Source organism: Protopterus annectens, chromosome 8.part0 (assembly GCF_019279795.1).
Source record: "Protopterus annectens isolate FY-2018-M chromosome 8.part0, PAN1.0, whole genome shotgun sequence".
Lineage (NCBI taxonomy): Eukaryota > Metazoa > Chordata > Ceratodontiformes > Protopteridae > Protopterus > Protopterus annectens.
In genome coordinates, this window is record NC_056741.1 from 1300680560 (window position 1) to 1300701563 (window position 21004).

The window sequence follows — 21004 nt, forward strand, 5'->3', positions numbered from 1 at the left end:
AGTATAGAACAGAGAAAACTGTAAAGCAATTAAGAAAAGAAGTGTAACTGTTGGAAGAATATAGGAGAGGGAACAGATCAACAAAATACTAAGAAAGATGGACGTGATAAAAGCAGTGCACAGTATTAGAACAGACCAGGATCTATCATGCAGTATCGCAAATAAACTAAAAATCTCAGCACAGGTGGAAAAACTTAGAAGATGCTCAGATAATTATAAAGGAAAAGTACAAAATAAGTAATTTATTGATGACCCAAAACAGTTTTATAGAAAATTGGGAAACAAGGTAAAAAGAATTGAAAGACCAAAAAATGAAGAAATAGATACACTTTGAAGAAGTATCTATGAAGATCCTGTGGAACATAAAGATGCTAAATGGATTGAGGAAGCAAAAGAAAGAATAAGAAGTTTAAAAGTACAGGATATGAAATGGGATGAAGTAGCAGCCAGAGAGATTAGCACAAAGTTAAGAAAAACCCTAGGCCCATGCAGTACCTAAGTTTTGGTTAAAAGTATTAACATCTTTGCACGAAGATTTAGCCAGGAGTAAGGACTATTTATATGCGCACCCTGAACAGACACCAACCTAGCTAACAACAGGAAAAAAAATGCTCCTACTTTGAGTGAACCTGCAGGCTACCCTACAAATTATAGACCAATAACTTGCCTTCCGACGACATATAAGCTGTACATGGGAATTGATGCCAACAGAGTCTATAGTCATTTAGAACAAAACTCAATTATGACAGTAGAACAAAAGGGCAATAAAGGTCATATGGAACAAAGGATCATTTGTTAAATAGTCATAGTGGAGATCTGTAGAAAGGGGAAGAATCAAAGTATGGCATGGATTGACTACAAAAAAGCAATTGATAGTGTCCCACATTCATGGATAAAAGAGTGCTTAAATCCTACACTGATCAACTACATTACAGTGACCATGAAACAGTGGCAGACTACTTTGTAATTAAGCCATGATAAAGAAATTATTATCCCAGGGATAACAATTCAAAGTGGGATATTCTAGGACGACCTCTGTTACCACTGCTATTCTGCCTTGCCATTAACCCATTAAGCTGTCTACTTAACAGCTTAGGCCAAGGCTATAATTTGACTCCTAGAAAACAAAGTGTAAAGACTTCTCATCTTCTCTTTGTTGATGATTTAAAACTGTATAGCTAATCAGATGAGGAACTGAAAGCACAGCTGCAGGTTTTCAAAACTTTTTCAGATAATACAAGAATGTCATTTGGTCTTGATAAATGTGCAAAAGCAACCTTTAAAGCAGGAAAACTGCAGCACCAGGAAGACGTCAGCTTGGGACAAGAATGTGATATAAAAGAACTTGAGCAAGAAGGAGTGTATAAATATTTGGGAACTGAAGGATCAACAATAAAACACGAACAAATGTGAATAAAACTTAGTAAGGAATACTTTAGAAGATTAATCCTGAAAACAGCGTTGACATCTAGGAACAAAATCCAAGCTGTAAACCAATATGCTCTTCCTGTCCTAACTTAACAGTTTTGGAGTGATTGACTTGCCCCAAAATGTATTGGATAGATTAGATGGGAAAACAAGAAGGATGCTTCATGCTCACCAAATTATTTATAAAAATCAGTGCATGCCAAGATTATGTATTCCCCATTCTGAAGGGGGGATGGGCCTCCTTGAAATTGATTACATGTATAGATCTGCAATTGTGGGACTTTGTACATATCTGCTGACCTCACAAGACCCAAACATAGTGAACGTTTTGAAACATGAGGAGAATAAATCGATAATGCCTTCCCTGCTTAATCTAGCAGAAGCATATCGCTGTCGAGCAGGAATGGAAATCGAATCATAAGTAGTTAAAAATCAGGCAGCACCTGAATGTGCTAGAAAACGAAATAAGGTAAGGTAAAGGACCAAATGAGAAGGTAAGAAATGTGGAAAATGCATAAAAATATAGTTGCAAGTATAGAAAACTTTTTGAAGAACCTCATGTTGATCTGGAATGAACGCAGAAATGGTTAAGGAGAGGCAAATTCAAACCAAGAGATGAAAGGTTAATGGCAGCCCAAGATAGTGGGCTGCATATACGTTGGTTCACAAACTCCATTGAACATGTGGAAGAAACAGATAAACGTAGGTTTTGTAAAACAGAATTGGAAATAGTCGCACACCTCGTTAGTTGTGGCATACTAATGGCAGAAGGACTGTATACTGAAAGGCATAATAATGTGGCAAGATTGTTGCACTGGGGATTGTGCAAACATTGTTGTACTGAAGTGGCTGAAAAACACTAGAAACATGAGCCACAAAGCATCATAGAAAATTATGAAGTTTACATCACATGGGATCATCCATTACCAAAAAGTCAAAAGATAGACGCTTGAAAACCAGATGTAGTAGTCCATGAAAAGAAGACAAAAGTAGCATTGCTCACTGAAATCGTCACACCCAGTGATTACAATGTCTTGTGTAGAGAGACACACAAAGTCATAAAATATCAGGATCTGCAGGCAGAAATGAGAGCAATGTGGAAGAAAGATACCCAGACTGTCCCAGTAGTAGTAAGAGCAACGGGTTTTATAAAAAGGAATCTACAATCATATTTAGATATGTTACCAATATATGCAACCCCATACGAATTGCAGGAAGAGTCATTACTGGGCACATTGCAGGTGCTGCAAAGAGCACTTATGGCTGATATCAAAGATTGAAACAATACTAATTTCATGAACGTTAATCATACTTTGACTTGGGAATAGGGTCCATTCCCATCGTGGTATTAGAAACCCAAAAAATTTGGAGAAATTAAAAAAACAATAATGTTAAAAGGGTGTTATTGTGTAAATAATGCCCACCCAGGGGTGTTCTGTAACCCAGCACCACAGGTGGAGGGGCCTGTACACCCCTGGAAGGGTGCTATATTTACAAAGTAACTCACACAAACTGAGAAACAGTAGCCAGTGATATTGTTAGCATGAGTAAAATTCGGTTAGTATCTAGTAAGTACTCTGCCTGGATGCCAGCAAAGAAGAAACCTGAGTGTGTCTGAAAAAAATCAACCAGAAAATGTGAAGAGAAAACACTGACTGAGAAGAATCGTACAGCTGTTCAGCAACAAACAGTTCAAGCTCCAGCTTTGGTGCAAGACATGGCTTCAGTAAGTAATTTAGAGGAAAAAATAATTCAAATATGCACGTAGCTGATTAAAATAAACACTGAAGAAGTATATCAACTCAAATAACAAAAGGCAGGGAAAAATGGAAGAAGTTTTAAATAGATATTCAGATGAGCTGATAAAACTGCAAAATTCTTAGGTTGAAATGCAGAAAAGGCTGAACAAGTATGATACTGCTCAAGAGGAGATGTTTCAAAAAATGGTAGAATTAGAGGACAGAGCACATAGGGAAAATCTGAGATTTTTTGCTGTACCAGAGAACCTAGAAGGAATAGACTATTAATTTTATGAAGACACAAGTAAGCAACTGGACTGTTTTTTCACAATAGAAAATATTAATTGAAAGGGCACATCATGTATATGCTCCAAACATGGCCATAAGTAAGCAGCCAAGACTTTTATTAGCAAAGATGCAAACCTACCAGCAGAAAGAGTTCATCCTGACAAAACTGTGGCAAACAGGCAAAGTATTAAAAAATGGAGAAAGTACAGTGTGGAAAATAATTTCACTGTACAATCAGGGAATGTCAAGAGGCGGGCATGAGTTTCAAGCTGCTATATCCAGCTGTCTTCAGAATATTTTTTCCTGGAGGATCAGTGTCATTTTTGGTGTAGAATAGGTTTGTCCAACAAAAAGTGAACCATCAAGTGGAATTCGACTCTGTTTCTCATTCTTCTGATGATAAAGCACGCAGAGACTTTTGTCATTTCCACTGTTCCGAAAAAAATGCTTTAGAGACCGAAAAAAGCATTGTAGTTTACCAGAAGAATCAGGAGTGCCTTGGAATTGAACTGGAATCAGCAGTTGTGAGATGGAAGTGAACAGGAAGAGGACCAGTAACATCTAAATTAGTAAATACATGAAAGTCTGCAAAACATCAGTCACATTAGTGAAATATGGTTGTATAAGAATAAGTGTAAAAAGAGGACTTTTGTTGACTTAAACTTATGGGGAACTGAAAAGCATTTGCCTCACTTTGTGTCATTAATGTTTGGAAGGACTTGGTGGGTGGGAGGGGAAGAGGGAGGAAATATGTAATTGTTAGTAAAACAGTTTCTGTTCTTAACAGCTTTTCTGTGAAGCTTTCCACAATTTAAATTAGGTATTTTTGTTCTTGTATGTGATAAAAGTTACTGAACAGATGACTTTTCTATTTTTTCTCTTCTTTCTCTTCTGTTCAGTTCTTTATTTTTGGTATTACAGTACAAAAAGAGAAGAAAAGCTAGAGAAAAGTATGTTTAAGTTAATGGGCTGTAATCTTGGACTGTTGAGCTGGGGTGGGGTGTAAAAGTGCAGAGATCATAATATATGTAAAGCTAATATGTTTTTGTTTGCTTTTGCAATGTCTGGATTAACACCCTTGGCTTAATTTAATAGCACATTTTATGCAGAAATAAGTAAGTATGAGAACACCAAATAAAAGTTTTCCTTTAGCAATAAATGTTTCAGCTCGTCTTTTAGGCTGCTGCAGAGAACTACATTTTCTCATGTTTCAGTGGACGCATGCTGATAATAGGGCAATAAAATACATAACACTGGTTTCTTCAAGGCTAAAGTTAATGATTTCTGAAAGTATGGAAGTTGTTTTCACATGGGGGTGTAAAGATAAAGAAGAGCAGACACAAATTAAGTGAAAGCAGCATGAATAACCTCAATTTCAAGTTAATTAATGCCTGTATTATCAGCTATTTGGCACATATGTTCTCTTAGGGTTTAACTGCATTATTTAAAGATGTATATAGTTGTGTGTATTTGTATTAAGTAAGTATGTTATGGTGTGTACTGACAGTGTTTTTTTTCCTGAGGGTTTTTATTAAAACAAAAAGTCTTGTAAAATGTGATACAAGTTCCAGCAGTGATGAGAAAAAGCTGTATAAAGGATTAAGCTGCAAAACATTAATAGGTGCATGTATCACAAAAGCTGGAAATATAGACATTTAAAAAGCTGACGTATATCATACATAGGAATAATGACTTCTTCCCGTAATGGTGACACTTTCTATATTATCTTAAAATGGGAATTGCCTCACAGGTATAGACAAAAAGGAGAGAGTATTTAATTATATTAAGAAATGCAGAGCACAAATAGCAATGCTACAGGAGACACATTTGGAAAGAAGTGAGCATGTGACAGAGGATTTCAGGGTGGATATTCTGTAGAATATCGGGGACAAAGGAAAATAGGAGTACTTGCATTAATTGCTACAGGAGCTCCTGTAGTGATAGAAGAGGAAAATAACAAAAAGATGATAATGGCAGATTTGTGCAAGTAAGAGGCTGTTGGCAAGGGGTATGGATTACACTGTAATGTATTTATATTCCACCTAAAAATGCTATTATGGAGGTTTAAAAAATTGGGAGATATCCGCTTTCAGCAGGGAATATTGCTTATAGGTGGTAACTGGAATTTGATTTGCAACAATAAGGATGTATCTGAGGGGGACAGAAGGGAAAATAGAACAAAATAGGGTAGATTTCTGAAGACGTATGAAGATACTCTGCATGAAATATGTGAATTCATTAGTAGTAACTCTGAGAAAATGTACGTATTATTTACCAAGGTACAATAACTGGGCTAGAGTGGGGAGGAAAACATTTGACAACATTAACAGAGCAATGATGATTCAGAGGGAAGCAGAATGTAAGAAAATATCACTGTTGTTGGTAGGTCTTGATGCAGAGAAAGTATTCAACAGAGTAAGCTGTTGTTTTATGAGCAGGGCAATGAACGCAGTTGCATTCCCTTACAAAGTTATAAGATTGATTAGGAAGATATTTGAGAGATTAGAGAGGAAAATTAAAGTGAGTGGATTCCTCTCTGATAATTTCTGTTTGAGCAGAGGAGCTAGGCAGGGTTGTCCACTTTGTTATTTATGTTATAGTTAGAACCATTGGTAAAGAAAATGAAGGACTCAAAAATTCAAGGATAAAATTGCTATAGTAGTCGAGAAAAGCTGACTTCATAGGAGCAAAGGAAGTTACTAGGCTATTGGCCTTGAGCCCTTTATAAGCCTAGCCAAGAGTTAGCCCATGTTTGGATAAGTCAGCACCCAAAGCCCTTGTCCAGCAGGGACACAGGTGGAATCTCAAGGATGTATTTTTTCTTTCCCATCCAGTTATCCAGGTTGCACTTGAAAATGGATAATGAGGTACTCTGCTTGACATTGAGAGGGAGTCTATTCCACAGATGGGGGAGTCTCTGGGTCACAAATGTGTCCCGTCAGCAAATTCTGTTGATGTCACAGACCAGGTTGAGGTTGCGCGTGCGAGTTACTGGAGTGGAGCTTCACTTGCAGATATGCAGCAGTCCCATCAAGGCAGGGTCTGAGATTGCTTCGTATGCCAGGCAGAGGTCACCTCTGATGAGTCTGTATGAAACTGAGTAGAGGGACAAGGCTTTTAGCCTGTCTGTGTAAGGTAGATGTTTGAGGCCCTGGATTCTTCAGGGGAGGAACCTCTCTGGTCTCTCCAGCTACTGCATGTGTTTTGCGAGGTACATGACTTTATTTGCAGATGATATTATTTTATACCTATAAAACCAGAAAAGGAAATGTCATTGTTGTGGAACATTTTGAGACCGTTTCAAGTCTTTTGAGGATACAAAATTAATGAAGCTAAAATGCATAGCTTTAAACTATGTACCCACACACAAGTTTGTTCAGCAATATCCACATTTATGGGGATATGATAAAATGAAGTAGAAGTACGTAGGAGTACGGATTAAAAAGGATTCTGTTGTGTAAGCTAATGATATGTGGGAAGAAATGAAAAAGATAATACAAGAAACTGAGAAATTGGAAAAATCTGTTTTATGGATATGGATAGCAAGATACAAGCAGTTAAAATATTTTTAGTCCTTTTAGTTTTATATACGGGTCAGGCTTATTTTTATCAACCAGAGATGAAGTTGTGGATAGCAATTAATAATGAGCTGAAGGATTTTATCTGGGAGGGAAGACAACAAGGGTCAAGTAGGATACGTTGATTCTTCCAATTGAAGTAGTGTTTTTGGAATTACTTGATTTGAACAGGTATTTCAGAGCTAAGGCTCCTGTACATAGCATAAGCAGAAAGCTGTAATTCAAAGTGGAAAGCGATGATGACAGAACTGAGTTGGTGGGGGGCTCAAGAAACAAGGAGAGACTGAGATTTTGGATGCAGATCCTTAAGCAGAATACTATATTCATATACAGTAGCAGAAAGTATTCTAAGAACTAAGCAAACATGGGAATGGAGAAAGGAGATCCTGTTAATAGGGATGACTGCAATTAAGGATACGGACAACAGGCAAGACGGGGTTGGAATTTATTAGAGAGAACTGGCAAAGCGACCAAGGTATTGGGCGCAAATAATTACAGAGGGAAAGGTAATACAATGGGAAGAGGCTGAGAATTTATTTGGACTGCAGGCTAGAGATTGCTTTCCCTATCAAGGATTGATTTCAGAGTATAAATAAAGAGAAATAAATATGGGATCCTAGGCGGAAAACAAACACTGGTAGAGTTTTTAGTAAAATGAAGTACAGAAGCTTCTGTTAAAAATGGATAATTAATAGAGCATATATAATATTGTATGATAACTATATGAATTAGAGAAGGTCAGAAAGCATTGGGAGGAGATATTGGATAAACAATTTACAAAGAAAAATGGGGGATATATGTATGTCTCCCAAATATGCAACAAAGTCTAGAAGATTTAGGATCCTTGCTTGGAAGTGTTTGCTTAGGTATTTTTATACTCAAAGGAGACTCCAAAGAATTTTTCCTTGGGTAGATAGCAAATGTTGGAGGTGTGATGGGAATGAAAGAGGTAATTGTGAACATATTTTCTGGGAGTGTAATGAGTTGGCAGAGTTTAAGAAATTCCCTGCAGACTACTGTATGAGAAATACTGAGTGAGCAAATTGTTATAACTAAAGAAATTATTTTTTGAGATATGATTCAGAATAGGACTTGCCTAGAACATAGAAAGGCCTTGCCAAGTCTAATTATGGTGACTTCCAAAAAAGCAATTACTAGAAAGCGGAAATCAAATTCTAAACCAACTGTATTAGAGGTAATAAATATAGTAACAAAGATAAAACATCTGGAAAAAGGATATTTAGAAAAGGGTAGGAGCAAATTACATAGAAAAATTGGGAATTGTGAACAGTACATGCTAACATTTTGGAGGAGGAATGAGCTGTGTAATGTCTGACCAACAATGACTGGATAGATTATAAGTGATGTATAATGTTTGTAAATGAAAATGTCAATATGGTTTGTTTTCTTTTATATAAATGCATGATTGCCTACGTCATAAGTAATTATTATAATAAAGATGTTTCTTGTTTAAAAAAAAAATAACGGAGTTAGACTAGAGAGAAAGAGATGTACCTACCTCCTACCTACCTGTTAAAAAGAGAGGAATTTAAGGAATGAATAGTGGAAATTATTGGGGGTTATTATGGTAGATAGAAAGTACTCCAAAAGTTTTAGATAATGAGTGGGATAAAATGAAAGCAGGGGTTAAAATATATGTGTAAATGAAAGAAAAAAAAGAGATCTGGTTAAGAAGTAATAAGAATTATTTAGAGGGGTTGACAAAGGTTAAAGCATTACAAAATAAGGTGACGCTCACAAACAAGAAGAGGCACAATAGCAGAGTGTTAAAGAGAAAACGAGGGAATAACTGGATAATCTGCACATGTTTATAACGATTGCTGTTAATCAGTTGTTTTTTGATAATAGCTCCAGAGCACCAAAACATTTGACACAATGACTTGGGCATTGAAAAGTTGAAAGGATTGTTACCATGCAAAAGGAATGTTTAGCAAGAAAAATAACCAGAGATCTTGTAGAGATATTAGCGATATTTTAGAAATTTTATGAAAATTTGTGACAAGCAGAGAACTGGGAAAAATCAAGAAGCACAAATGGATATATTCATGGAAGACTTAAGTATGCCAAGGTTAGAGATAGATGAGGCTCAACAACTAACAGTTAAGATAGGAGGAGATGAGAAAAAAATGGTGATGCATAACCAACCTGCAGGATAGTCTCCAGGAATAGCTGGTATTCTGGTGGAACTTTGGAAGCTAGGAGGGAAGAAAGTCATAAAGATCTGGAAAGTTTTGTTTAACAGTATTTTAGGAGGGAAGCACCAACATCCTAGAAAAAAGCTGTGGTGGATAGTAAAGACAACAAAGACCTGTCTGATCTAGCTTCATACAGGCCCATTTCAGTTTTTATACTATTATCATTATAAAGTGTCTATAATGGCTAAAAGAATGGCAAAGATGATGCTTAAATTGATAGATATGGACCGACATGATTTTTGTGGAGGGGAGGCAAACGTTTGACAAAATTAACAGAGCAATGATGATCCAGAGGGGAGCAGAATGCAAGAAAATACCACTGTTATTGATGGAGCTTGATGCAGAGAAAGCACTCGACAGAGTAAACTGGGATTTTCTGAGTAAACTGGGATTTTCTGAGTAGGGCAATGGAATTAGTTGCATTTCCTGATACAATAAGGTTAACTAAGAGGGATTAGAGAAAAATTAAAGTGGAAGCGTTCCTCTCTGACAAGTTGTGTCTGAACAGAGGAACCAGGCAGAGGTGTCCTCTTTCCCCTATGCTATTTACATTGTATTTAGAACCATTGTCACGTAAAATAAGTTACTCAGAAATTGAAGAATGTAATCGGTATGTTGTTTAAGATAAATTGACTTTATCTGCAGATGATATTTTGTACCTGATGAAACCAGAAAGGGACATCTTGGTGTTGTGGAACATTCTGAGACCGTTCCTTTTTTCAGGATATAAAATTACTGCAGATAAAACAAAGGCTGTAACTATAAACTATGTACCCTAACATGAATTGGTTCAACAATTTCCATATTTATGGGGACATGATAAAATGAAGTATTTAGGGGTATGGATTAAAAAAGGATTCTGTTATGGCAGTTTAGAATATGTGGGAAGAAACTAATCAAAAGATTATACGAAAACTGAAAACTGGAAGCTCTTGCCTATCAATAACAAGATACAAACAGTAAAAATGTTTTTAAGTCTCTTTAATTATATACACAAGTCGGGCATATTTTTTTATCAGCCAGAGGAGGAGTTGTCGATAGAATTAATAAAGGGTTGAAGGATTTTATTTGGGATAGGAAGATGGCAAGATTCAAATGGGATAATCTGAGCCTCCCAATAGAACAAGGAGATTTAGAATTATCTGATTTGAAGGTATATTTTAGAGCTACACATTTAAGGCTGCTATAGGTAACACAAGCAGAAAGCTACAATTCAAAATGGAAAGGGATGTTGATGAAGTGGGAGGGGCAATTCAAGAAATAAGGAAAGAATGGGATTCTGGATGAAGATTCTTAAGGAGAACAAGTCGCACAGAATACTGTATTCATAAAGTAGAAGAAAGTATACTAAGAACTAAGCCAGCACTGGAATGGAGAAAGGAGATTTTGCCGATAGCGGTAACTGCAATTAGGGGTACAGAGAATAGGCAGGAGGGGGCTGGAATTTACTGGAGGAAGCTGACAAATGGTCCAAGGTATTAGGAACAAATAATTAGAGAGGGAAAGGTAATAGAATGGAAAGAGGCCAAGAAGACATTTGGATTGCATACTGATTGCCTTCCCTGTCAGGGATTGATATTAAGAGTATAAACAGGGAGAAAGGGATAGGGGAATCCTAAATGAAAGACTTACACTGGCTGAGTTTTAACTGAATCTAGAAAAGAAGCTGATGTTAAAGGAAGTATTAGTAGGGCATATAAAATATTGCACAATAACTATAGGAATCCATCAGAAAAGTTCAGAAAAGACTGGGAAGAGAGGTTAGATATGCAATTCACAAAGAAACAAAAGGAGGAGATATGTATGGCTCCCAAATATGTAAAAATCTAGAAGATTTAAGGTTTTTGCCTGGAAGTGTTTGCATAGATACTTTTTATACTCCAAACTCCAAAGAATCTTTTTCTTGGATAGATGGCAAATGTTGACGGTGTAATGGGGAAGAAAGATTTATCTGGGAACATATGCTCTTAGACTGTAATGATTTAGCAGACTTAAAAAAATCCCTGCAGACCACTCTGTGAAGAATACTGGGTGAGCAAAATGAGTGTAACTAAAGAAATTATTTTTATGATATTTGATACAGGATTTGAATTTCCAAGACATAGTAAGGCCTTGTTAAGCTTACGTCTGGTTGCTGCAAAAAAAGCAGTTTCTAGAAAATGGAAATCAAAATCTAAACCAACTATACCTGAAACTGTGAATAGAAAAGGGTGGGAGTAAGTTGTATAAAAGAAATAGAAATTGTGGCAACAGTACATGCAGAAAAATGTTTTGGAGGAAGAACGAGGTTTAAGAAAAGGCAGGAATTGACTAATTTGTGTAATGTTGCTTTGACTGTTATAATATATAACAGTATGTGTGATATATAAAGTTTGTAAATGTGAACTTGTTTATATGGATTGATTGTTTTAATATAAATGCAAGTTTGCCTGTGTCAGAAGTGATAATTTAATAAAGGTGTTCAAAAAACTTTTAGAACTGATGAAATATAAATAGTGAGTAGTTTGGCATTCACTTGGCTGTTAGGATAAAATAACATGAGTGGACAAATGATATAGTAATGAGAACTGACAGGTAGAATGACAACAAAGTACAGGATAACAAAACATAAAGAAGGAAGAAATGGTTTATCCATCTCCAGTAGCATAGAGGAATAAAGCCCTGACTCCGGCTGGATGACGAAGTCCGTAGGTCAGGCACCTGAAGGATCTAGCAGGGGAGGATATGCGTCAGTGTCCGTTGTCAGCTTGCCCTTCTCAGGAGAGGGAAGTGGCTTTTGCTTGCCACTTAGGTGGCACCTAGTGGGAACAAGAGTTTGTGAATATATGCTGCCCCCTGTGCAATAGTATACAGTCAAGAGAGCATGTAGAAGCATGGTGCTTGCAGAAGGCAGCAGTAGCATGGGTTGGAGAGCTGCCACAGGGGACCCTTATGACTGTATAAATGACATTCCCCCACCATTAGGAATATATAGTTTCAGTTCTGGGAAGGCTTGATGGTTGGCAGATATGGGGGCAAAAAGAACACAGAAAAATCTTTATATGTCTCACTGACTAGGTGCCTTTTATTTAGACTTTCTGTGCATTCTAGACTTTCTAAAGCCATGTGGTTTTTCTGTTACTCTCATTTTATAGTTATTCTAAAGTATGTTGTTTCATTTGGTACTATTTAATTCCCATCCATAAATGCTTCCTGGCTAACTATTTTTTTTCTTTTTTTAATCATAAACAGATTTTTCCACTGAGGAGTAGCTTTTAGGTTGGTTTATATTTCTTTGAGTTGCAGAATTAATTCTTTAGTTACCTTCAATTAACTTGTTTGTACATGTCTTCCAACACTCATTCACAATCTATGCACCTGTTTCCCTCCCAGCTCATAGGCTTCTGATTTCTGACTGGTTGATAGCTTAATCCATTAAACATGGCCACTTGTCTGTCCTTTTTGGCTAAGGATGAAGATCTGAAAGAGGTGGGAATCTTTCCCCATATAGACTGAGGTACAGTTGTGGAGCATGTGGGTTTTTCAGTTGGTTGAAGAACTGTATCATTTTTTTTTTTTTTTTTTTTTAATCTCTTATATGCAGCGTGAGGCATTGTCATCTGCTATTCCTCAGTTCGGTGCTCCACCTGGCAGCTTGCAGTAGATGCTGGCTTTCTGTTGCCTCTATTCACTGGGTACTGTAAATTATGTGGCCAGTATCCCATTGTACTCCAGAAGGTGGGCAGTCATGTAACCTCAGCAACACTTTGTTCTATTCTAGGAGATTAATGGATAAGTCATGTTTAAGAATAAAATCAAAGGGTATCAGCATGGTTCTGAGAATGTCACCTATGTAGTACAGTCTGCTTGCACGGTTATCAGACAAGTAAATAAAATACTTCTTTTTCAGATTGTCAAACTCCATGCAAGGATCTACATGATGCCAGATATGATATTCCTACACTGGAAGAGTTGGGAAAAAGCTCAGCAGAGGCTGGCCCCCACCTGTACCCTGGGGGAGAAACAGAGGCCTTACGCAGATTGGAGCACTACATGCAAAGAACAGTAAGGGTTATTTATGGTCAGTGGTTTGAACTATTTAATGTTGTTGTATCATTATATCTTGTCAGTCGTGTCCAGATCATGCAACTGAGCTACATAGTACCTGATTTGGCTCGTTAGACTGTGCTGAGACAGTTCATATGTTATTCTTAGACTAATGATCCCAGGGAGCTTTTTAAGCCTACCCATGCCTCCCAAGAATTAAACCCTGTAGCTTTTGTCTTGAGGTGAATAAATTAACTGTTATGCCAATTCCCAACTCCAACCCCTACAGTGTATTAATGAGGTTCTGTAGTAAACTGAAACACTACACACTGTTGGTAAAATTTGGGTATTTTTTATCTTTAAACTTGTTACAAATTACCAGTAAACTCCACTAGCTTTCCATCTTGATGAGGCTTACTTATGCATACAAGCTGATGTTTCCACCTCCTGCATAAACAGAGGGAAGGAGGATGCAAGAGCATTCCAAAGTACAGGAAGCATAGGGGAGAGGCAGGTTTGCTACATTTATAAGAATAACAGAAGAGACCTGCTGTAATTCATTGATGTATTTTATTTATTTATGTTTTGTTGACTGGGTTAACTGTGGTGAACAGACCCCATTTTCAGGGGAGCCATAGGGTAAAAACCTAGTTTAAACAGATCATAGAAAAAATAACTAGCATAAATACTTCATCTTAAATATAATATTGTACTATACAAAATGGCTATGACATCTATGCAAAGCATAAACAGATTCACAAGGAATATTAAACAGTTATAACAAACACACAAAAGAGAATATCAGTATTACTAAAATAAAATTAATGCGTGTAAAGAATAAAGTCAAAACAGTGTAATAAACTTCTCTGTGTGGAAGACATATCTAGTTAATCACTGTATACTAATCAGATCAGAATTACTAAGTATTCAAAATAATCCAAGCATGGTAGTCTGTTTCCAGTTGAAAATCCTTTATTAAGCTATTTATTACTTAATAAAGGATTTTCAACTGGAAACAGACTGCTTACCCTGCTTGGCTTACTTTTGAATACTTAGTAATTCTTTACAATATTTCAATTTATATTTTTTTTTATTATTTTTTTGACTTAGGATGAGTTTGTTTGCTATTTCTACTACCATTGTCTGATCTGATTAATATACAGCGATTAACTAGATATATCTTCCACACAAGTTTCTTAATACTGTTTTGTTTTTCGACCCACTATACTTTTTTGGTGGGTGATTTGAGACTTCGGGGATACCATGGAGATAACTTGTTTTAAAGAATAAAGTCACAAACCCTGGGATTTTGAAAGGCTTACCAGAAAGTCTTAACATAGCTATTTTTCCACTTGTGGTAAGCCTTTGTGATACTTAGATCACCATACCACTGAGATTTCCTGTTGGCAGAGGCCTTAATGCAGAGGCAGGTCCCACTGGTCGAGCTGCATGCTAATACAGCAATCTAGGGAACGGCTAATGCTAACTAGCCATTTGCTGTACCCCATCAATGCCAGCAGCTCTGGTTTTAAACTGTCAAGCAATTCAAAGAGTAACTTGGCTGCATAAGTTTGCATTGTTGAAGAAAAAAAATTGAACACATTCAAAAGAGGGCCGTCACCCATTCATTCCTATGGCAGCAGTTGTGCAGGTAATTTCAGCAAAGATTATGTATAAAAATGCATGCAACTTACACAACCAAAGGCTCTTTAATGAAAAATAAAAATAAAGTAAGCGCTTTCACGACCACAAACTGTCGCTTCATCAGACAAAGAACACTGAAAAAAGGACCATGATATATACAGACTGTTGATTGAATAATTGCCTGTTGTCATCAAATTAAACATTAAGAAAACATATTTAAAAAGACAGATAAAAACTGTTAAAAACCTATTAAAGGTAAATGTGGGTCTGTGTACTAGGTAATAAGCAGGCATATAAAAATACATATATAAAATACATATAAAACATATAAAAAGGTATAAGATAAAAATAATGAAAATAATGTTTGAGACGTCTCATTTTTAAGAAAGGTTTAACAGAGAAGGTGCCGTTTAAACCTGGTGGTTTTTCGGCATTTAGTAAAAGGATCCATTTCTGTTCAGCTGCCTCTGTAATATTGTCAATGTCTCCTCCTCGTAAATTAGCCTCTATAACTTGATTAACAAAGAACCTGAAAATATATGAAGGATCTGTTGATATAACATGACTGGCTAGTGCATTGTTCTCTTTCTGGTTCCTGATATCTCTAATGTGTTCCAGTATTCTGTCCTTTAATAGTCTGTTAGTTTTGCCTATGTAATATGCATGACATTGCTTACAATATGCAAAATACACTAGGTTAGTTTGACATTCTTCGTAGTAATTACCCCTGATAGTAAATTTTTTGGTAGGATGTGTATAGGCTGTGTTTGAATAAATGTACTGGCAGGCAGAACAGTGTCTGCAGGCAAAAGTGCCTGTTCTCATTGATTCACTCTGTTTATTAGTGGTGTTCTTGTTGCAAAGATGTTGCTTTAGAGACTTGTTGTTTCTAAAGGAGAAGGCAGGTGTATCATTAATAGTATTCTTCAGTTCTGGAATCTCTTGTAAAATATTCCAGTTCTTTTTTATGATCTCACAATAATTATTGATATCACTGGAGTACTGAAAAGCAACTCTAAACCTGTCTGTATTAGTGGATGGAGTTCTGATCTCTAATTCTTCATTAGTTTTTGTTTGTGTCTTTCGGCTTTTCCCGGTTAACATTTCTAAAATAGGGTCTACATTTCTCCTTTTTGTGTCCATGCTTGATATATCACTTTGTTGATTTCTTGTTCAGAGTAACCTCTTTCTAAAAAATCTTGTTTACTTATCTGTAAGTACACGTCCTTTGGTATGTCCGTTTTGTAGACTATATTTTCTTGTTATGGAGAGGTAACACCAACGAACTCCATCAATTAGTGGAATATATGCACAGCACTACTGAGTTCCTAAAGTTTAGCTATAAATATTCTTATGATGAAATAGAGTGTCTGGATGTGGCACTAAGGAAATCAGAACTGGATCAAATATGCAGCAGCATATGTAAAAAACTAACAAGGAAAAATGCATTGCTACACAAAAATAGCATGCACCCCAGACATATTCCCCGTAACATGTTGAAGGGACAAGTATACAGGGTGCTTAAACTACACAATAATGACACTGATGCACGAAATGCCTTACAGATAAGTAAACAAAAATTTTTAGAAAGAGGTTACTCTGAACAAGAAATCAACAAAGTGATAGATCAAGCATGGACACATAGAAAGGACAAATGTAGACCCTATTTTAGAAATGTTACTAATGAAGAATTAGAGATCAGAACTCCATCCACTAATACAGACAGGTTTACCAGAAAATTAGGATTAATTACTACGAAGACTGTCAAACTAACCTAGTGTATTTTGCATATTGTAAGCAATGTCATGCATATTACATAGGCAAAACTAACAGACTATTAAAGGACAGAATACTGGAACACATTAGAGATATCAGGAACCAGAAAGAGAACAATGCACTAGCCAGTCATGTTATATCAACAGAGCCTTCACATATTTTCAGGTTCTTTGTTATTCAAGTTATAGAGGCTAATTTACGAGGAGGAGACATTGACAATATTACAGAGGCAGCTGAACAGAAATGGATCTTTTTACTAAATGCCAAAAAAACACCAGGTTTAAACGGCACCTTCTCTGTTAAACCTTTCTTAAAAATGAGACGTCTCAAACATATTAGTTTCATTATTTTTATCTTATACCTTTTTATATGTTTTATATGTATTTTATATATGTATTTTTATATGCCTGCTTATTACCTAGTACACAGACCCATATATACCTTTAATAGGTTTTTAACAGTTTTTACTTTTCTGTCTTTTTAAATATGTTTTCTTAATGTTTAATTTGATGACAACAGCCAATTATTCAATCAACAGTCTGTATATATCATGGTCCTTTTTTCAGTGTTCTTTGTCTGATGAAGCGACAGTTTGTGGTCGCGAAAGCGCTTACCTTATCTTTATTTTTTATTTTTCATTAAAGAGCCTTTGGTTGTGTAAGAGTGCATGTTTATACATAGTCTTTCCTGTCTTATTGCAGTCAGCCTCATCCTTGAAGCCGTTTTGTGTTTTATTTTGTATTTCTTTTATTTGGCTCAAGGAGCACACCGCTGTCCTTTTGATGGAATCTACTCTGACTTCACCATCTATGACTACTGGAAGTGAACGTTTACTTTGTATCCTGAGCGTACGAGATAATCCTCTTTTGGATATAAATTGGATTATTGCAACAGGTACCAACTGTGAATCTAACTCACTTCAACCTGAATTTCTGCAATGCTATAGGGAGCTTGAAAATATACTTTACAAATACAAGAGGCTGCAATGGCAGCGCTTGCACCTACAAGCCTCATTGCAACACAATGTTATTCCCAGAGGCTTAAGAATTCTAAATATGCCCAGCTATGGAGACCAATAACCTGAGTTACTTCGAAGATGGCAACAGATGAATTTATGTTTCAGTGCTGAATATGTGCAATTACTTGTTGATTTTTTTGCTCCCATGGAAGAAGAATTAAAAAGTGATATCTCTGTTGAAAACGACATTACAAGCCGTTTTTCGGCTGATAAAATAGAAGATAAACTAGATAATTTACAAGATAGTATCACATCTTGTGATCAAAGACTACAGTTAACTAAAGTTAAGAAACTACAAAGAGATCTGAGAGATTTTCAAACTCAGAACATCTTCTCATGGCCCAGAGAGACTACTACCACAGTGGATAATGAAAACGTCAATCATTCACGTAACCAACCAGGAAGTAGCACGGCTGGGAACAGAAACACAACGGATACAACGCACACAAAAACAGCTGCCATGTGTTCAGCTGCTAGTCAACATTTAAATGTGAACGCAGATAATGATGTTGAAACAGAATCTATTTCCAATATTCCAGCTGTCCCTGTAGACAATACGAACAAGTCTGTTCGCCCTAAAATAATACCAGCTTCTGGCAAAACATTTGTGAACACTAACGCTGAAGGCAATAGCGTTTGTTTAGAAACTGGCTTTACATTAATGAACCCTCTTCCCATAAGGAACAGATCTCGGAGCCTAGTAAGGAAAGGCAAGCTACAACGCAACAACAGTACCAAGCGACATCCCCAGACTGTAAAAAAGGTGCCGTTTTTAACATCAGGTTTGGTTTTAACACTAAAGAACATATTCGGCTACTCAACAAAGGTCTATCGTTTATACCAGCCAAACGAGCAGACCATGCTGACATGCTCAAAGACTTAAGGTTACTAGGCAGAAACCTAACACTAAAATGTATGTTTCACAATAACACTTATGAAGTTTCTAATTTTAAGAGACCCAGTACCTTCATTCCTGTCATGCACCCTATTGTACAAACTTTTATTAATGTTTGTGAAACTGATTTTAGAACGTTCTTTGAAGAGGGAACTCAGGTCACCTTTTGCAATATGACAAGACTTTGATGCTTTAGATGAACTTAAAAATATGCATTCGATTGATATAAAACCTGCAGACAAGGGTGGTGGGATTGTCATTCTTGATAACGATTTATACTTATCACAAATGAAAGTATTGTAAACTGCTGTGGTGGTGTTGCGGTAGCATTGTCGCCTCACAGTAAGACGTTGTCCTGTTCGATTTTCAGCTAGAGCATCTTCTGTGTGGAGACATGCGTGAATGGGCGTACCTTCGTTAAAGGTTGTGCGTCAGGGCTGGCAACTTGGCAAGTAAAAATCTACTGCCAATCATTAGCGGACCGGAGTTCCGCTGTGGTGACCCCTAACCGGGAAAAGCCGAAAGACACAACAACAAATGAAAGTATTGTTGCAAGATGTTAATACTTATCAATGCATTTCTAAACTAACTGTTAATGGCATAGCAGAAAGAGTGTCTTTTTTAATCTTTGACTTACTCATGACAGGTTTAATTAATGAAAATCTTTTTAAATATTTTAACACAAATAACCCCATAGTTCCCAAAGTTTATGGCCTACCTAAGATACACAAAAATAAGTCCCTTCCACCTATGAGACCTATTGTATCAGGTGGAGGATGGTGCACTGAATCATTATCAATCTATGTAGAAAACACCTTACATACACTTCTAGACAACTGTCATACCATTTTGAAAGACTCCAAAACTTTTTTAGAATGATTATACAATAGACTATCTACTTTGGACAGTAACTATGTTTGTCACTTTAGATATAGAATCCCTTTTTACTTCTATCCCTAATGAGTGGGGTATTGAAATGATTAGATCTTTTCTTACCATGAACAGATGTTTTGAAGATGACCAAGTCACACTTGTCTGTGCTTTACTAGAGATAATACTAGAAAACAATGTTTTCATTTTTGAAAATGATTTTTATCTTCAGAAGACTGGCGTAGCAATGGGCACTGCCTGTGCCAACAGCTACTCCAATCTAACGCTAACACATTGGAAACAATCCACCTTTTTATCTGACACGAATGCCCTATGTGGACACATCCTTTGGTATGTCTGTTTTGTAGACTATATTTTCTTGTTATGGAGAGGTAACACCAACGAACTCCATCAATTAGTGGAATATATGCACAGCACTACTGAGTTCCTAAAGTTTAGCTATAAATATTCTTATGATGAAATAGAGTTTCTGGATGTGACACTAAGGAAATCAGAACTGGATCAAATATGCAGCAGCATATATAAGAAACCAACAAGGAAAAATGCATTGCTACACAAAAATAGCATGCACCCCAGACATATTCCCCGTAACATGTTGAAGGGACAAGTATACAGGGTGCTTAGACTACACAATAATGACACTGATGCACGAAATGCCTTACAGATAAGTAAACAAGAATTTTTAGAAAGGTTACTCTGAACAAGAAATCAACAAAGTGATAGATCAAGCATGGACACAAAGGACAAATGTAGACCCTATTTTAGAAATGTTACTAATGAAGAATTAGAGATCAGAACTCCATCCAATAATACAGACAGGTTTAGAGTTGCTTTTCAGTACTCCAGTGATATCAATAATTATTGTGAGAGATCATAAAAAAGAAATGGAATATTTTACAAGAGATTCCAGAACTGATAAATACTATTAATGATACACCTACCTTCTCCTTTAGAAATAACAAGTCCCTGAAGCAACATCTTTGCAACAAGAACACCATTAATAGACAGTGTGAATCAATGAGAACAGGCACTTTTGCCTGCAGACACTGTTCTGCCTGCCAGTATATTTATTCAAACACAGCCTATACACATCCTACCAAAAAAATTACTATCAGGATTAATTACTATGCAGACTGTCGAACAACTAACCTAGTGTATTTTGCATATTGTAAGCAATGTCATGCATATTACATAGGCAAAACTAACAGACTATTAAAGGACAGAATACTGGAACACATTAGAGAGGACAGAATACTGGAACACATTAGAGATATCAGGAACCAGAAAGAGAACAATGCACTAGCCAGTCATGTTATATCAACAGAGCCTTCACATATTTTCAGGTTCTTTGTTAATCAAGGTATAGAGGCTAATTTACGAGGAGGAGACATTGACAATATTACAGAGGCAGCTGAACAGAAATGGATCCTTTTACTAAATGCCAAAAAAACCACCAGGTTTAAACGGCACCTTCTCTGTTAAACCTTTCTTAAAAATGAGACGTC

At 36.3% G+C, this 21004-nt stretch overlaps 1 protein-coding gene across 2 annotated transcripts in view; it reads left to right on the forward strand.

Annotated features, from left to right (window-relative positions):
* LOC122809369 (cryptochrome-2-like) overlaps positions 1–21004 on the forward strand; it is a 321493-nt gene that overhangs the window by 124239 nt on the left and 176250 nt on the right. For both annotated transcript variants that reach the window (XM_044080815.1, XM_044080813.1), the window contains exon 5: positions 13139–13293. In XM_044080815.1, the coding sequence (XP_043936750.1) occupies positions 13139–13293 (155 nt within the window). The remainder of the gene's footprint in view (positions 1–13138; positions 13294–21004) is intronic.